At 44.4% G+C, this 18,262-nt stretch overlaps 1 protein-coding gene across 5 annotated transcripts in view; it reads right to left on the reverse strand.

Moving 5' to 3' along the window:
• The window catches only part of cog1 (component of oligomeric golgi complex 1), a 55,839-nt gene that overhangs the window by 33,863 nt on the left and 3,714 nt on the right, over positions 1–18,262 (reverse strand). For 2 of the 5 annotated variants that reach the window (XM_068058339.1, XM_068058343.1), the window contains exons 2-4: positions 12,707–12,945; positions 6,060–6,280; positions 5,709–5,879 (exon numbers count right to left, since the gene is read on the reverse strand). In XM_068058339.1, the coding sequence (XP_067914440.1) occupies positions 5,709–5,879; positions 6,060–6,280; positions 12,707–12,945 (631 nt within the window). The remainder of the gene's footprint in view (positions 1–5,708; positions 5,880–6,059; positions 6,281–12,706; positions 12,946–18,262) is intronic. The other 3 variants (XM_068058342.1, XM_068058340.1, XM_068058341.1) reach the window with 3 other exon arrangements.

Consider the following 18,262-nt stretch of genomic DNA (forward strand, 5'->3'; position numbering starts at 1 on the left):
TGGCTGAAGACGGACATCTGTGATGCTGGGGACCTCAGCAGAAGGCTAAGAGGGATCATCCACTCAGCACTTCTGGCTAAAGCTTGTTGCAAATGCTTCAGCCTTATCTTTTGCACTGATGTGCTGGGCTCCCCCATCATTGAGGATGGGGATATTTGTGGAGCTACCTCCTCCAGATAGCTTTCTTCCTATCTAGACTCTATCTTTTCTCCGCTGGTCCAGTCTCTTCCCACCTACATCCGTGACTCTTCTGACGCCCTACGTCATTTTGACAATTTCCAGTTTCCTGGTCCCAACTGCCTCCTCTTCACTATGGACGTCCAATCGCTCTACACCTCCATCCCCCACCAGGATGGTTTGAGGGCTCTCCGCTTCTTCCTGGAACAGAGGCACAACCAGTCCTCATCCACCAACACCCTCCTCCGCCTGGCTGAACTTGTTCTCACATTGAACAACTTCTCCTTCAACTCCATGCATTTCCTTCAAGTAAAAGGTGTCGCTATGGGTACCCGCATGGGTCCTAGTTATGCCTGTCTTTTTGTGGGATATGTCGAGCATTCTTTGTTCCAGTCCTACTCAGGCCCCCTCCCCCAACTCTTTTTCCGGTACATTGATGACTGTATCGGTGCCGTTTCCTGCTCCCGCCCCGAACTAGAAAACTTTATCAACTTTGCTTCCAATTTCCACCCTTCTCTCACCTTTACATGGTCCATCTCTGACACTTCCCTTCCCTTCCTCGACTTCTCTGTCTCCAACTCTGGGGATAGGTTGTCTACCAATATCCATTATAAGCCCACTGACTCCCACAGCTACCTCGACTACACTTCTTCACACCCTACCTCCTGTAAGGACTCCATTCCATTCTCCCAGTTTCTCCGTCTCCGACGCATCTGCTCTGATGATGCTACCTTCCATGACGGTGCTTCTGATATGACCTCCTTTTTCATCAACCGAGGATTTCCCCCCACTGTGGTTGACAGGGCCCTCAACCGTGTCCGACCCATTCCCCGCACCTCTACCCTCACCCCTTCCCCTCCCTCCCAGAACCGTGACAGGGTTCCCCTTGTCCTCACTTTTCATCCCACCAGCCTCCATATCCAAAGGATCATCCTCCGCCATTTTCGCCACCTCCAGCGTGATGCCACTACCAGTCGCATCTTCCCCTCCCTTCCCCTGTCAGCATTCCGAAGGGATCGTTCCCTCCGCGACACCCTGGTCCACTCCTCCATTACCCCCACCACCTCGTCCCCGTCCCAGGGCATCTTCCCTTGCAATCGCAGGAGGTGTAATACCTGCCCATTTACCTCCTCTCTCCTCACTATCCCAGGCCCCAAACACTCCTTTCAGGTGAAGCAGCGATTTACTTGTACTTCTTTCAATGTAGTATACTGTATTCGCTGCTCACAGTGTGGACTCCTCTACATTGGGGAGACCAAGCGCAGACTGGGTGACCGCTTTGCGGAACATCTCCGCTCAGTCCGCAAGCAGGACCCTGAGCTTCCGGTTGCTTGCCATTTCAACACTCCCCCCTGCTCTCATGCTCACATCTCTGTCCTGGGATTGCTGCAGTGTTCCAGTGAACATCAACGCAAGCTCGAGGAACAGCATCTCATCTACCGATTAGGCACACTACAGCCTGCCGGACTGAACATTGAGTTCAATAATTTCAGAGCATGACAGCCCCCCACTTTACTTTCATTTTTAGTCATTTTTAGTTATTTTTTTCTTCCTTTTTTTTACATTCCTTTTTACATTTTTTGCAATCTTTTTTTGCATTTATTTCATTTCATCTTAGTTTGTTCAGTTTGCTTACCCACTGTTTTTTTCAGGTTGTTTTTCTTCAGGTTTGCACTTGCTGCTGTTCAATATTCAGTATATTCACACCTAATCTGTACTAATGCTTTGTCTTTCAACACACCATTAACATATTGTTTGCCTTTGCTCCGTGACCTTTTGGTCAGCTATGTGGCCTGGTCCAATCTGCACCTTCTCCTTTGTTATCTCTTGCCCAACCCCCACCTCACTTGTTTATAATCTGTGACTTTTCTAATATTTGTCAGTTCCGAAGAAGGGTCGCTGACCCGAAACGTTAACTCTGCTTCTCTTTCCACAGATGCTGCCAGACCTGCTGAGTGATTCCAGCATTTCTTGTTTTTGTTTCCTCCAGTTAGCTGTTTAATTGTCCACCACCATTCACGACTGGATATGGCAGGACTGCAGAGCTTAAATCTGATCTGTTGGTTGCGGGATCGCTTAGCTCTGTCTATCACCTGCTGCTTACACTGTTTGGCACGCAGTCCTGGGTTGTAGCTTCACCAGGTTGACATCTCATTTTTAGGTATGCCTGGTGCTGCTCCTGGCATGCCCTCCTGCACTCTTCATTGAACCAAGGCTGATCCTCTGGCCAGCTGCTAACACAGACTAGCAGCTATATCCTTTAGGACTGGGCCAGCTCGGTAAATAGTGGTGCTACCGAGCCATTCTTGGTGATGGACAGGCGTCATTGAATAGTTATGAGGAACTATAACCAAATCCTTATTTCCCTTCCCAATGGCCAAATGTACCACTCCCTCCCCACATCGATAATTTCTGCCAAGATCAACTAATTCAAACATAATCATGATCCAACCTGGTCTGTACGGCTTATTCTACCCAATATTACACACACCACTAATCCTGAACCTTTATAAAGCCCTGGTTAGGCCCCAACTGGAGTACTGCATGCAGTTCTGGTCACCACACTTCAGCAAGGATGTGAGTGTTCTTGAGAAGGTGTAGAGGAGATTTACCTGAATGGTTATTGGATGGAGGATTTTTGTTACAAGGTTAGGTTGAAAAAGCTGGGTTTGTTCTTCTTAGAACAGAGATTGGGGGGAGATTTAATAGAAATGTACAAGATTATGACAGGCTTAAATAAATTTGACAAAGAAAAAACTGTTCCCATTAACAAATGGTACAAGGGGACACAGATTGAAAGTTTTGGGCAAAAGATGCAGGGGGAATATGAGAAAGCACTTTTCTTCTTTTTTTTTTTTTACACAGCAGGTAGTAATGACCTGGAACTCGCTGCCCACAAGAGTGGTGGACGCGGAGACGATCAATGACTTCAATAAGAAGTTGGATGGCCACCTGACAGAAACAGACTTGCCGGGCTATGGGGATCGAGCTGGGGAGTGGGACTGACTGCAAAGCTCTGTGGAGAGCTGGCATGGACTCAATCGCCGAATGGCCTCCTTCTGTGCTGTAACTGACTAACTCCTTTGGGCACACTAGCTCATACTTACCATTTGGCCAGACAGCTAAGCATATTCAGGAAGTTTTTTTATTACAAGAAATACTCTTCCACATTATTTACAAAAAGGGGATATAGTATGAGACCCTACAGAACAATGTTAGTCATAGAGTCAGACGGCACAGAAACAGGCCCTTCGGCCCAACTTATCTGTTCCGGCCATGAAGCACCTATCTATTCCAATCCCATTTTCCAGCACCTGGCCCGTAGCCTTGTATGCTATGGTGTTTCAAGTGCTCATCTAAATACTTCTTAAATGTTTTGAGGGTTCCTGCCTCTACCACCCCTTCAGGTAGTGTGTTCCAGATGGAGGCCTACTACCCAACCCAAAGGGACCCAACGACATGTGTCGGGTTCAGGTCAGGCCCATCTTCCGGGGCCGGCTTTCGGGCTCGGTTTGGGTCGGGCCAGACACACACGGTAAGTGCTCTGCTGGTAAATATTAAAAATAAAAACTTACCTGAGCTGGGAGTCCGGGAGGAAACTGAGTCTGCGCAGTGAGCGAGTGACGTCTCGCACATGCGCTGAAGCTTCCTGCAGGTTCGGTGTCAGGAAGGTAAGTAAACGGATGGTCGGGTCGGGCCGAGTAGTGGGAGTTTCGGATCGGGTCGGGCTCGGGGCAAAATCGGAGGGACTCGGACCAGGTCAGGCTCGGGTCCGCTGTGGTTCAGTCGGGTTCTTTTTCTGGACATAAAGCAGGCCTCTAGTTCCAGATTCCAACCACCCTCCGGATGAAAACATTTTTCCTCAAATCCTCACTAAACTTCCTGCCCCTTACCTGAAATCGCTGCCCCCTGGTTATTGATCCCTCCACTAAGGGAAAAAGTTTCTTCCTATCTATCCTATCAATGCCCCTCATAATTTTGTATACCTCAAAGATTTGAAAATTTGTGTCAGAGCCCCTGCTATCTCCTCCCTTGCCTCACACAACAGCCTGGGATACATCTCATCTGGGCCTGGGGATTTATCCACTTTTAAGCCCGCTAAAACAGCTAATACTGCCTCCTTTTCAATGCTAATTTTGTTCAAGTATATCACAATCCCCCTCCCTGATCGCTACACCTACATCGTCCTTCTCCATTGTGAACACAGAGGAAAAGTAATCATTTAAAACCTCACCTAGGTCCTCCGGCTCCACACACAGATTGCCACTTTGGTCCCTAATGGACCCTACTCTATCCCTAGTTATCCTCTTGCCCTTAATATACTTATAAAAAGCCTTGGGATTTTCCTTTATCTTGCCCGCCAGTGTTTTTTCATGTCCCCTCTTCGCTCTCCTGATTACTTTTTTTTAACTACCCGCCTACACTTTCTATACTTCTTCAGCACTTTGAATCTGCCATAAGCCTCCTTTTTTTTCCTTATCCAATCCTCTATATACTTTGACATCCAGGGTTCCCTTGATTTGTTGGTCCTACCTTCATCTTTACGGGAACATGTTGACCCTGAGCTCTCACTATTTCCTTTTTGAATGACTCCCACTGGTCTGATGTAGACTTTCTGCAAGTAGCTGCTCCCAGTCCACTTCGGCCAGATCCTGTTTTATCATATTGAAATCGGCGTTCCCCTAATTCAGTACGTTTATTTTCAGTCCCTCTTTGTCCTTTTTCATAACTACCTTAAATCTTAGAGTTAGGGTCACTATCCCCCACTGACACTTCTACCACTTGTCCGGCTTCATTCCCTAGGATTAGGTTTAGTACTGCCCCTTCTCTTGTTGGACTTTCTATGGACTGGCTCAAAAAGCTCTCCTGTATGCACTTTAAGAATTCCACCCCCTTTAAGCCTTTTGCACTAAAACTATCCCAGTTGATACTGGGGAAGTTGAAATCCCCTACTATTATTACCCTATTATTTTTCCACCTCTGAGATTTGCCCACATATCTGTTCCTCTATCTCTCCCTGACTGTTTGGAGGCCTGTAGTACACTCCCAGCCAAGTGATTGCTGCCTTTTTGTTTTTAAGTTCTACCCAGATGGCCTCATTTGAAGAACCTTCTAAGATATCATCCCTCCTTACTGCAGTAATTAACTCCTTGATCAACAGTGCAATGCCATCTCCTCTTTTACACCCTCCCCTGTCACGCCTGAAGATTCTATACCCTGGAATATTGAGATGCCCTTCCCTCAACCATGTCTCTGTGATAGCAATAATATCATATTCCCATGTGTTAATCAATGCCCTCAATTCATCTGCCTTACTAGTAAGAGTCCTTGCTTTAAAATAGATGCAATAGAAAGTCACAACTTCCCAGCCAGAGTTTATTCCATTTGTCACCAGCTTCTGATTTCTGGTGTCAAACAATTGTCAGTTAGTAAGCAAGCAAAAGATAAGGTCTAGAATCACTTCTGTAGGCATGTTACATCTTTAGAAACAAATTTGAATAGCGACTGATATTGATAAGAACCACACATACCTGCTGGAGATTCATTTGTGATGGATGCCAAGGTAGTGAAGAGAAGGCCGCAGGTTAGTGTAACATCTGGCACTTTTCCTTGAGTCGGTGTGTAAAACACAGCTTGAGCCTGATATAATGTGGTGGCTAACAGCTCAACCAGTGAACATATCTGTGCCTTAATACCAGCACCTAAAGAAATAACACTAATTAACTTCTGCAAGTTTCGAAATGTGACTTAGCTTTTCAATCCTTAAAAGTACCATTAAAATAAAATACATTTAATCCATTAGGATCAACCCTAGACACTGGTTACAATAAATAGACAGTTTTCCTTTTTCATTTACCTAAAGGCTAGATTCAAACACTTACTTCTTTTTCGACAGAAATAAGACCAGGACTGGTGCTCACCATGGTGGGGCTGGTTAAGTAATTGCTGAATTGCTGATTTCCTAGCTAGAAGAAAATCAGCAAGAGCTTGGCGTGGTGAACTGTCTTCCAGGAGCATTATGGAACAGAGAGCCTCTGCAATAGCTTGGTCCGATACTGCTCGGCCCTTCAGAAGTGTTTTACTCTCCTGTAAAATGGATGCTCTAGAAAAAAAACAAACTGACTTAGAAACTGTACTCCAGAACAGAACAAAGCTTTCATTTCACAGATAATTAACATTAGCACATTAGCTCTCACTAAAACACAGATATTTCATTCTTTATGACTTATAGCAAGACCAAGAGTTAAGTTCTTCCTATAAAAAGATGAACGATTAAGAAGCAATGAAATGTAAACTGTTGACCGTGCTCGTTTTTGATTATGTAATAGGACAAATATTTTTGCTTTGCATCCAATAATTACAAACTATTTCAAGTTCTATCTGTGTCATCTATAACTACAGCTCTCCTACATTAGTCACTCATTCCACTTTAACCTCATCAGAAGTGCAAAACAGCCTACCGTCACTTTCATACCAACAATCTTTATCCTTGTGATCACTCGGAGACTGTCAAATTCATGCCAACTACAACTAATTCAGAAGGCAGTTGGGTGTAGTTTTAAATCCAAAAGGAACTGAATTAATATTTTTTACTCAGCAACAACGTCACTGCAGAACTGGTAAGCTTATATGCAAACACATACAGTTACTAAAATATCGCACTGAAAGATAATATACTTTACATCCAATCCTGTACAGTGGGTCACACTAGTTGTAGCGATGGTAAAGAGCTTTGTGCCTGATACCAAATGGTTTGTATAGCTGAAGTGAACCTCATTAAGCATCCTTATTAGGATGTGTGATTGATGGAGAGACAACCCCACCAACTGAATCAGCTAAGGAACATTTTCAATAGTGGCAGTAGGAATCGGGACTTGTGTGCCTGCGCTTTTCCCAAAAACCTTGTAACTTGATAAATTTTAATACAGGACTAAAGGCCTGCTTGGGTATGAAATTGAAACCCGACCCGACCACATCCAACCCAAACCCGACCTGGGCCCGAGTCCTTAGATTTTTTCCCACGCCCAACTCGACTACCTTTATAAAGTTAATTATAGCAAACATACCTTATCTAAATGTTGCAATAATCTGTTCCAGCAGCAGGCTATTCCTGCAGAAGTTCCCTCTCTGAGCAAGGCAGCACTGTGTCCGCATTCAACCCGACCTGACCCGAGCCCGAAAGCGAGACCCGACCCCGACATGTTGTCGGGTCTGGTCGGGTTCGGGTAGCCATGCTTTAACAGGGACGACCCTAAATTCTGAGTAACGTACTCTGATCTGACATTGCAAACAGACAACCATGTCTTTCAGCAGCACAATTTCTGCACATAAGTTGAATATTTACATTATAGTGTTGAGAGGCTTCTATAGTTATTTAAAAATATATTTTTTTTAAGGACATATTTAAATTGTGGAAATGGATTTAGTTGGAAGTTTTAAGAAATACTGCACTTTGGTTTTTTTTCCACTGAGGTCATTGAAAGGACACTTGACAGAAAACACTTACTGGAAGAATCAAGGAGTGCTAAAAAACCACCTCTAGTGGAGATCACCTGCCTTAAGATAAATAAACAACAAGAACCTTGGACTAAGGGGAGATGTTTACAGAGAAGCCACATGCAAAGGTTTATGGCAGTCAAGAGGTTGACTTGGTGTTTGGGGTTTGGGTTGTTTTCAGTACAGTTGGGATTTGAACTGTTTTGAAGACAGTTGGTGTTTGCCCTGTCAAGGAAGAAGACACCCCCAGCTCATCTTTCCTGCACCTCTCGAAGAGACCCTCAAAAGTCAAGTGTATCAGCTCCTCTTTCCTCTTGTCTTTGGAAAAACCCTGCATTTCAAGTGTGTGCTGGCTGAAACCCCTGAAGCAACATTTCTCCTGGAAAAACCTGCCAGATTAATTTTCAACGCCACCTGAAAAGAACTGCTCCAGAAAAGATCCCAGTGACCTGTCACCGTATATCCAGACGCCAGACCAAAAGGGACAACTAACATCCTTCCATATCTTTTTTTTTTCAAGAATTAGCAAGTATTTGGCCAAAATATTCCTATATAGTAAATGGCAGAACCCTTAGGAGTATTGACAGGCAGAGAGATCTGGGCGTACAGGTCCACAGGTCACTGAAAGTGGCAACGCAGGTGGATAGGGTAGTCAAGAAGGCATACGGCATGCTTGCCTTCATCGGTCGGGGCACAGAGTATAAAAATTGACAAGTCATGCTGCAGCTGTACAGAACCTTAGTTAGGCCACACTTAGAATATTGCGTGCAATTCTGGTCGCCACGCTACCAGAAGGACGTGGAGGCTTTGGAGAGGGTACAGAGGAGGTTTACCAGGATGTTGCCTGGTCTGGAGGGCATTAGCTATGAGGAGAGGTTGGAAAAACTCGGATTGTTTTCACTGGAACGACGGAGGTGAAGGGGCGACATGATAGAGGTTTACAAAGTTATGAGTGGCATGGACAGAGTGGATAGTCAGAAGCTTTTTCCCAGGGTGGAAGAGTCAGTTACTGGGGGACATAGGTTTAAGGTGCGAGGGGCAAAGTTTAGAGGGGATGTGCGAGGCAAGTTTTTTTACACAGAGGGTGGTGAGTGCCTGGAACTTGCTGCCAAGGGAGGTGGTGGAAGCAGATACGATAGCGACGTTTAAGAGACATCTTGACAAATATATAAATAGGAAGGGAATAGAGGGATATGGGCCCCGGAAGTGCAGAAGGTGTTAGTTTAGGCAGGCATCAAGATTGACGCAGGCTTGGAGGGCCGAATGGCCTGTTCCTGTGCTGTACTGTTCTTTGTTCTCTCTGTTTTTTCTTGTAATAGACCTCTGCAGAGAGAATTTCTGTATATTTTTTTTTTAAAGAGTGTGTGCGAGTTTGTGTGTGGGGGATTTTAAAAGGGAACTTTCATATTTCAATCTGATGCTTTGCTTCATTACTGGATAAGTCTTGTTTTATAATAAACTGATAATTTTGCTGTTTTATTAAAGAAACCTGGTTGTGTAGTTTATTCTGGGATAAACAGGAGAGATTATGATCGACCGCATAGGTAACCAGGTAAACATTTAAATATATGTTGTGACCTGTGGAGAAGTGGAACTAGAAAAGTCAGTGCACTCCTCCTCCCTCAATCGTAACAATAGCTATATTTGTGGCCTTTCTTGTCAGTTCTTTTTGTTCATAAAGCCTCTGACAGTCCTGAAAAACCAGCTGTCTGAAGACCGGGTAATGAATGTAGCAATACTAAATACCCATTAGTTCATAATCCAAGCATGGGTTAGTATTCTCTTTAATAATTGGTGTTTGTAAGTAAGCACCTTGAAGGCTGTTGAACCTAGCTGAAAGCTTTCTTAGCAATGGTTCACCATCCATACATGCTGATGTTTCTGTTTCCATTCATCTTTAAACTCCCAGTGACGAATTTGATCATCTTAAACCGAGGCGGATAATTCTGATCAGTTTTATGAGTAACTGGGAAGCATAAAGAAATAAACCAACAAAGTTGTACATTTTGTTGTAAAACTTTATGCCAGTTCATGCTCTAATCAGAAGTAGCATCCACTTAGATCCAAGATTGGCTAATTTTCCCAAACTCCTGAAAGCACTCAAGAAATATCTGGCACATCTGACCTACATCCGTGTAGGCATATGTTGATATCTTCAGAAAGTTGCCAAGCGTGATCTTTGGCTATAAAACAGAGCAAAAAAGGAACAACCTTGTTCAGGAACTTGCTGTCTCTCGCTGCCGCCCGATCAATCCTTCTAAAGAACCTACCCAAAAACTAATTTGGCCTCAGAATAGCTAGATCCAATCTAATGCTGCAGAGCACTTCATCCATTCAAACAAGTTACAGATTGGCCCTGTCTCATAGTCCTGATTTACTGCAGAACTGGAATATAAACAAAATGCTTTAGTAAATGGGAAATTCAGATGAGCAAGAAGATGGAAAAGTCTACCTTGACGAAGATTTTTCAATATAAAATTATGACAAAGTCATCAAGAATAATGTCACATGACGGGGAGGCACAGTGGCGCCGTGGTTAGCACCGCAGCCTCACAGCTCCAGCGACCCGAGTTCAATTCTGGGTACTGCCTATGTGGAGTTTGCAAGTTCTCCCTGTGTCTGCGTGGGTTTCCTCCGGGCGCTCCGGTTTCCTCCCACATGCCAAAAGACTTGCAGGTTGATAGGTAAATTGGCTATTATAAATTACCCCTGGGATAGGTAGGTGTTAGGGAAATATAGGGACTGGTGGGGATGTGGTAGGAATATGGAATTAGTATAGGATTAGTATAAATGGGTGGTTGATGGTCGGCACAGACTCGGTGGGCCGAAGGGCCTGTTTCAGTGCTGTATCTCTATATGACAAAGTGGTGGATCATAACACCAGCATTAACATAAATGTATATAGGGCCTTGAGAGTAAAATGTCCCTAAGTGCTTCGCTGGAGCATGGTGCAACCCTCCAGAACAGTTAACTCAATAAAGTTGAGAACTATGGTAACGTATTGCACAACCACCCCTCCACTAAGGTACCATGATCTCTTCAGCTACAAATATCTAACTCTTGGTAGTGTGTCTCAAACATAATCACCCAAGACGCATTTTCGATTTGCTGCTCCAGTGTAAAACTGACACTGCAGATCAGCCGCCCATTATAAAGAGAGCCCGATTTTTATTTCTACAATTGCAGATCTACCCCACTAGATAAAATAGTTGGTCAAAGTGACTGAAAACTGGTACAAGTCTGGAGGTTCTTAAGAAAACTACTTTTCCGTGTCAGTGACTCAATAACTACTTAACAATGGAAGGTAGGCAGCCTTCTAGAAGATCATAACCAGTGCATAGTACCACAAGAGTTGCTGGAGGTTCTTCACAATGCAGAGCCAGAGCTGTACCTCAGCATTTCCTATTAATTAAATACTAGTGATGGATCTTGACATCGTGTCTCCTGTTCTGTGGAAGCTTTCTCTAGCTTGTGCTCGGTCAGAAACTCCACCTCTTGATCAATGAAGTCCAAGCCTTTTCAATAAGATCATTGGAACAGACATTCGTCCATGGGAAAGCTCGGGCTTGTCCGCTGACACACCTGTAAAGATTTCCTCGGCATTTTTATGTTGGCTGCATTTGCTGACAATGCAACCACTAAGTGGCGCAGTACTTGCACATGTGCAAATGCAGGCTCTTCAACTGGAACGTCAGTGTCTGCGACATTCAGGCAGCTGCCAGGATTAAAGTTGGCACTGCTCAATTTATCACAGGAAATGCTTATGGTTAGATCGATCTAGCAAACTAACCTTACATTAGGTTGGATGGATGCCCAGTAACATGCTATGTAGTTATAGAATACTAACTGTAATCCCTAGATCCATTTAATATTCCAGTAATCCTATTAAATAAAAAAGGAACTTTATGATTGCATTTTCATTGGAAGACAGTGAATTGGCACCCTCATGGATGGATAGGAAAATTGAGCAGAGTATAAAATGTGCTGCCAATTCATTATTGTGATTCTTTTGTATGACTGACCAGTACTGATTTCACCCAAACTCAGCCTCTTGCTCCCGCCCCAAAGGCCGCTCACCTCCCTTGGCAACTCACTTTCACCCCCTCCCTACCAGCCGCTTCCCCCCTTCAGCCGCTTGCTCCAGACCTCGCTGCTCTCCGACTCGATTGTTCACCTCTCCTCGGCACCTCGCTCTCCCCCACCCGCCCACCTCCAGCCACTAGCTCCATGCCACATCGCTTCCCTCCTCTCGGCCATTCGCTCCCACGTTTGATCGGTCTCAACGCGCTGCCTGGAGAAGCAAGGGGCGACATAGGAGCGAGTGCCCGAGAGGAGGGAAGTGGCACGGCGTGGAGCTAGACAGTTTGGGGGGGGGGAAAGTGGGGAGCGAGCGGCCAGAAAGCGGTGGTGGCGCGAAGCAAAGAGAGGGGAACAATCGGCCAGGGGAGTGGGGGGAGCAACGAGGTCTGGAGCAAGCGGCTGAGGGAAGCATCGAGGCCTGGAGCGAGTTCCAGCCTCAAAGTCTGAGTGACGGGCTGGATACCCGATGACGCTGCATTGCGCATGCGTGAAGATGGACCAGGCGCAGATACGCGATGACGTTGGCGCTGCGCAGTGACATCATTCTGCGCATGCGCCACTTAGTCCTGGCAAGATGTAGCTGCGCATGTGCGCAACTTGGCGCACTCTGATGACGTCAGAGGTCCGCTGCGTTGTCAGGAATCACTTTGTTTTATGTTCTCAACAACCATCAAGATTAATTTTTAAAAACTGCACTTAGTTGTCATTTCACCCAATATACAAAAGTTAACAAATCTGACTTAAAACTATAATAATTTTCAAACAGAAGCAATTTCACAGGCATGGATCCAAAACTAGAAACAGTGTGTGAAATGTGATTTTAAAACACTGTAGCACTACTACTCAAGCCTCCAAAATTGGTGTTAAAACAATGCCAATTTATTAAGATAATGGTATTTGACTGTTAGATGAAGTGATACACAAAAGTTATTTTTATTCATGACTGACTAACCTGAAATGACCTGCTGCTGCTACTTGTCGAACAAGGATGGGAAAGCGGGCCAGGACAGGACTGTAATAGGAACCCGAGGAGTCCAACTGAAGGATACTATGAATGTGACAGCACAGAAGATACATCTGAGTAGCATGGAGATACTGTGATGACTCTAAGGCACTCCAAATTTGTTCTGGCATATTCAGAAGGAGCTTGATCTGTGCTGCCATACTGTAGAATTTCTCCTGGGATTGCTGCTGAGCGTGAAGCAGAAATATAAAATCACTGTCTGCATTATACATTACTGTTGATCACATATCAGTAACATAGATTAAAGATCAAATTAGCCAGGATCATAACAGCAGCCTGTCTTTTACCATTACAAATGCTGACCACCACAAGCTGTTTTTACTCTTATTTGTCCCATAGTCAGAACATCTCCTGCATTGGCTTTTCATCCCAGCATCATGACATAAAAACTGACTGTAAAAGTTTCTATAGGTATGTGAAGAGAAAAAGATTAGTGAAGACAAATGTAGGTCTCTTAGTCAGAAACAGGGGAATTTATTATGGGAACAAAGAAATGGCTGACCAACTAAATGCATAATTTGATTCTGTCTTCACAAAGGAGGACACAAATATCATACCAGGAATGTTGGGGAACACAGGATTTAGAGAGAGAGAAGAACTGAAGGAAATCACTATTAGGAGAGAAACGATGTTGGGGAAATTGATGGGATTGAAGGCCGACAAATTCCCAGGGCCTGATGGTATGCATCCCAGAGTACTTAAGGAAGTTGCCCGAGAAATAGTGGATGCATTGGTGGTCATCCTCCAAGATTCTATAGACTCTGGAACAGTTCCTACAGATTGGAGGGTAGCTAATGTAACCCCACTATTTAAAAAGGGAGGTTGAGAGAAAGCAGGGAATTATAGACCAGTCAGTCTGACGTCGATAGTGGGGAAAATTCTAGAGCCCATTATCAAAGATTTTATAGCAGAGCACTTGGAGAACAGCAGTAGAATCGGACAGAGTCAGCATGGATTTACGAAAGGGAAATCATGCTTGACAAATCTACTAGAATTCTTCGAGGATGTAACTCGTAGAGTTGATGAGGGGGAGCCAGTGGATGTGGTTTATTTGGACTTTCAGAAGGCTTTCGTCAAAGTCCCACATAAGAGATTAGTGTATAAAATTAAAGTGCATGGGATTGGGGGTAGTATATTGCGATGGATAGAAAATTGGTTGGCAGACAGGAAACAAAGAGTAGGGATAAATGGGTCTTTTTCTGAATGGCAGGCAGTGACTAGCGGGGTCCCGCAGGGATCGGTGCTAGGACCCCAGCTATTCACAATATATATTAATGATTTAGATGATGGAACTAAATGTAATAACTCCAAATTTGCAGATGACACAAAACTGGGTGGGAGAGCGAGTTGTGAGGAGGATGCAGAGGCGCTTCAGGGTGATTTGGACAAGTTGAGTGAGTGGGCTAATGCATGGCAGATGCAGTATAATGTGGATAAATGTGAGGTTATCCACTTTGGTAGCAAAAACAGGAAGGCAGATTATTATCTGAACGGCTATAAACAGAGAGGGGAATATGCAGCGAGACCTGGGTGTTTTCGTACACCAGTCGCTGAAGGTAACCATGCAGGTGCAACAGGCGGGAAAAAAGGCAAATGGTATGTTGGCCTTCATAACGAGATGATTAGAGTACAGGAGCAGGGATGTCATGCTGCAATTATACAGGGCCTTGGTGAGGCCACACCTGGAATATTGTGTGCAGTTTTGGTCTCCTTATCTGAGGAAGGATGTTCTTGCTATAGAAGGAGTGCAGCGAAGGTTTACCAGACTGATTCCTGGGTTGGCGGGACCGTCTGAAAGATTGAGTCAGTTAGGATTATGTTCACTGGAGTTCAGAAGAGTGAGGGGTGATCTCATAGAAAACTATAAAATTCTAACAGGACTTGACAGGGTAGATGCAGAAAGGATGTTCCCGATGGTGGGGGAGTCCAGAAAAAGGGGTCATATTCTAAGGATATGGGGTAAACCATTCAGGACTGAGACGAGGAGAAATTTCTTCACCCAGAGAGTGGTGAACCTGTGGAATTCACTACCACAGACAGCAGTTGAGGCCAAAACATTGTATATTTTCAAGAAGGAGTTAGATATAGCTCTTGAGTTTAAAGGGATCAAAGGATATGGGGTGAAAGCGAGATCAGGTTACTGAGTTGGATGATCAGTCATGATCATAATGAATGGCGCAGCAGGCTCGAAGGGCCAAATGGCCTACTCCTGCTCCTATTTTCTATGTTTCTCTGTTACTTCTCATAGTCCAAGGCTACATCTCTAATTCCCCCCAACCTCAGCTACATGCTGTCCCTCTGCAGGATTATTTGTAGGCATGGAGTCAGTTTCTATATGCCACCGCGTTCATCTGCTTCCTTGTCCCACAGGAAGTCATAAATGATCCAGAATTTTCTCCAATTTAATATTGCCAAACTGATACCACCCTTTTCAGTTCCTACCATAAAATATGATCTTAGACTCCAAATTCATACCTTCCCTGCGTGCTCATTACTGAACTCAATGGTGTGCAAAATCAATGACGTAATGCATGAAAACACTTCAAACCATATACAGTGGCAATGCAAGATGGCTCCCAAACTGGCAGTTGTCTGCTAGGTTCCTCTCCTTTGCAATTTGTTCATTGCCATTCTTAGCCCTGAATTACCACCCCGCAACAATCCCAATCCCTCAGATGGCCGAACCTCCAATGCCATATTCTCTCTACCAGTGGCGCAGTGGTTAGCACCGCAGCCTCACAGCTCCAGCGACCCGGGTTCAATTCTGGGTACTGCACTGTGTGGAGTTTACAAGTTCTCCCTGTGTCCGCGTGGGTTTTCTCCGGGTGCTCCGGTTTCCTCCCACAAGCCAAAAGACTTGCAGGTTGGTAGGTAAATTGGCCATCATAAAATTGTCCCTAGTATAGGTAGGTGGTAGGGAAATATAGGGACAGGTGGAGATGTGGTAGGAATATGGGATTAGTGTAGGATTAGTATAAATGAGTGGCTGATGGCCGGCACAGACTCGCTGGGCCGAAGGGCCTGTTTCAGTGCTGTATCTCAAACTAAAACTAAATTAGGGTGAGATGGTGGCGTAATGGTAGTGATGCTGGACTAGTAATCTAGAGGCTCAGGCTAATGCCCTGGGGGCATGGGTTCAAATCCCACCACAGTAGCAGGTGGAATTTAAACTAAATTTATAAATTCGAATACTGAAAAATCTGGAATTGAAAGCTCGTTTCATGGCACCATTACTGAGATTACTGATTGTCGTAAAAACCCATCTGGTTCACTAATGTCCTTTTGGGAAGCAAATCTGCCATCCTTACCTGGTCTGGCCTACATGTGACTCCAGACCCACAGCTCTGTGGCTGACTCTTAAATGCCCTCTGAAATGGCCGAGCAAGCCACTCAGTTCAAGGGCAATTACGGATGGGCAATAAATGCTGGCCTTGCCAGCAATGTCCACATCCCATGAAAGAATAAAAAGAACTATACTGTACCTCCATAATATCACCCACTTCTGCTCCAAGTGCACCCCATCTACTTTCAAAACACTCATCTATGCCTGTTACTTCCAGATTCCATACTGCAAACTCTACATTAACTTCAGCTCATCCAAAACTCAGCTGTCCATACCCTATCTTGCAGAATTTCCTCCAACATAAATTTAAAACGCTTATCCTCATGTTTAAATCCCTCCATAGCCTCACCCTTCCCTAACTCTAACTTCTTCCATGCCTTCAGTAAATCTCCATTCCTTTGATGCCAGCTACTTGTATGTCTACCTTCCCTTCACCGCAATATTGGTGGCCATGCCTTCAGCCCTTCCTAAATCTCTCCATCTCTTTGCCAAAGCATTTGCTCGCCGCTCTTAATATCTCCTTATTTGGTGCACAGTCCATTTTTTAAGTACACCGTTTGGATTTTTCTACATTAAAAGGTGCTATATAAATACATGTTCACGCACTATCAGCAAGGCGCCTTTTTCCACTTCAAATATCATCTGTCTCTGCTCATACCAGCTGCTCAAAGCCACATCAATATTATGGTTTTCAGTAGGATTAACTTTGCCAATCATTTGAGTATCACTCTACATAAACTCAGACTTAACTGCTGCTTGCATCCTAACTCCCATGCATCTATTACCCATCGCACCTTTAGCATTCTTTAATCTTATAAACTGGAATTCTTTCCCTCAACTCCACTCCCATTGGCATGTCCTGTCCTACTTTCAAAAGCATCCTCAAAAACCAGTCTCTTTGCCCACCCAGTAATTAGTTCACCTCTCCTGACTCTACTGCTAATGCTGGGTACTGTTTTTTTGGTCAGTGAGTACCATGAGAATAGCATCATCAAATGGTAGCCTTGCTTCCGAGTTTGGGCTGCTCTCGTAATTAACCTGGTTATTCCTACTTCGTAGCAAGTCCTCTTCTTCCTGGTTTATATTTACAGTAGACATCTCTGCCGGGGGTCCAGGTCTGCCTACATCACTACTGCTGTCTAAACTAGATTCCATGACTAACAATGGGTAATTACTTGGTGAGTATCCTGAATCTTCCAAGGTGACTGGCCATTTGTCCTTAAGTATCATGACTCTGCCCTGGATGGGTCTCACATTTTGCTGCTGCGCCTTCTGAGCCATTGACTCCAAGTAGTGAGTGAATTCTTCTGCCTCAGCCGCCAGTCCAGGCTTCGTGCACTTGAAAAGGCTAACAAAACTTGAAAGAAAGGCTACCATCTGATGATGCTACTCTCAAACCCAGACAGGAACTCTTGAAAATCGGAGCATGGAATGCGAGGACACCCTACCAGAGTGATAAAGTGGACAACTGCACGAAAGAGATGTTAAGACTCAACATCAACATTTTAGGTTTGAGAGGTTAGATGAACAGAATCTGGGAAAATAGACAAAGGAAAGGAAGTGTTGATCTTCTCAGGTGGTAGAGAACATAAAAATGGAGTTGGAATAATAATGATAAAGAAGGTAGCATGAATTATACAGGGATACTAGCTAATATCAGAGAGAAACAAAATTTAACGGGAAACCAATAAACATTCTGTGTTTACAACTGTATGGGCCCACGCAGGATCACAGTGATGAAGAAGTGGAAGTATTCTATGAGGAGTTGCAAAAGCATTGAAGCGTGTGATGAGCAGAGACATCTCGATAGTCAAGGGTGATCTGAATGCAAAGATTGGTGGAGAGAGGCATGGAAATGTGGTAGGAGCTTATGGATTAGGAACTAAGACTAGCAGAGGTGAACGCCTGATACATTTCTGTAAGGAAAACTGCTTGGTCATCTTAAATACACTCTTCAAACAACAGCCAAGAAGACTGTACACCTAGAAGAGTCCAGCAGATGTTCAGAGAAATCAAATAGATTTTTTAATGATCAATGAAAGAACAGCATCAAGAATGCCTTCACTTACCCAGGCAGGAACATAGGAGCAGGAGTAGGCCATTCAGCCCATCGAGCCTGCTCCGCCATTCAATACAATCAT

Source organism: Heterodontus francisci, chromosome 26 (assembly GCF_036365525.1).
Source record: "Heterodontus francisci isolate sHetFra1 chromosome 26, sHetFra1.hap1, whole genome shotgun sequence".
NCBI lineage: Eukaryota > Metazoa > Chordata > Chondrichthyes > Heterodontiformes > Heterodontidae > Heterodontus > Heterodontus francisci.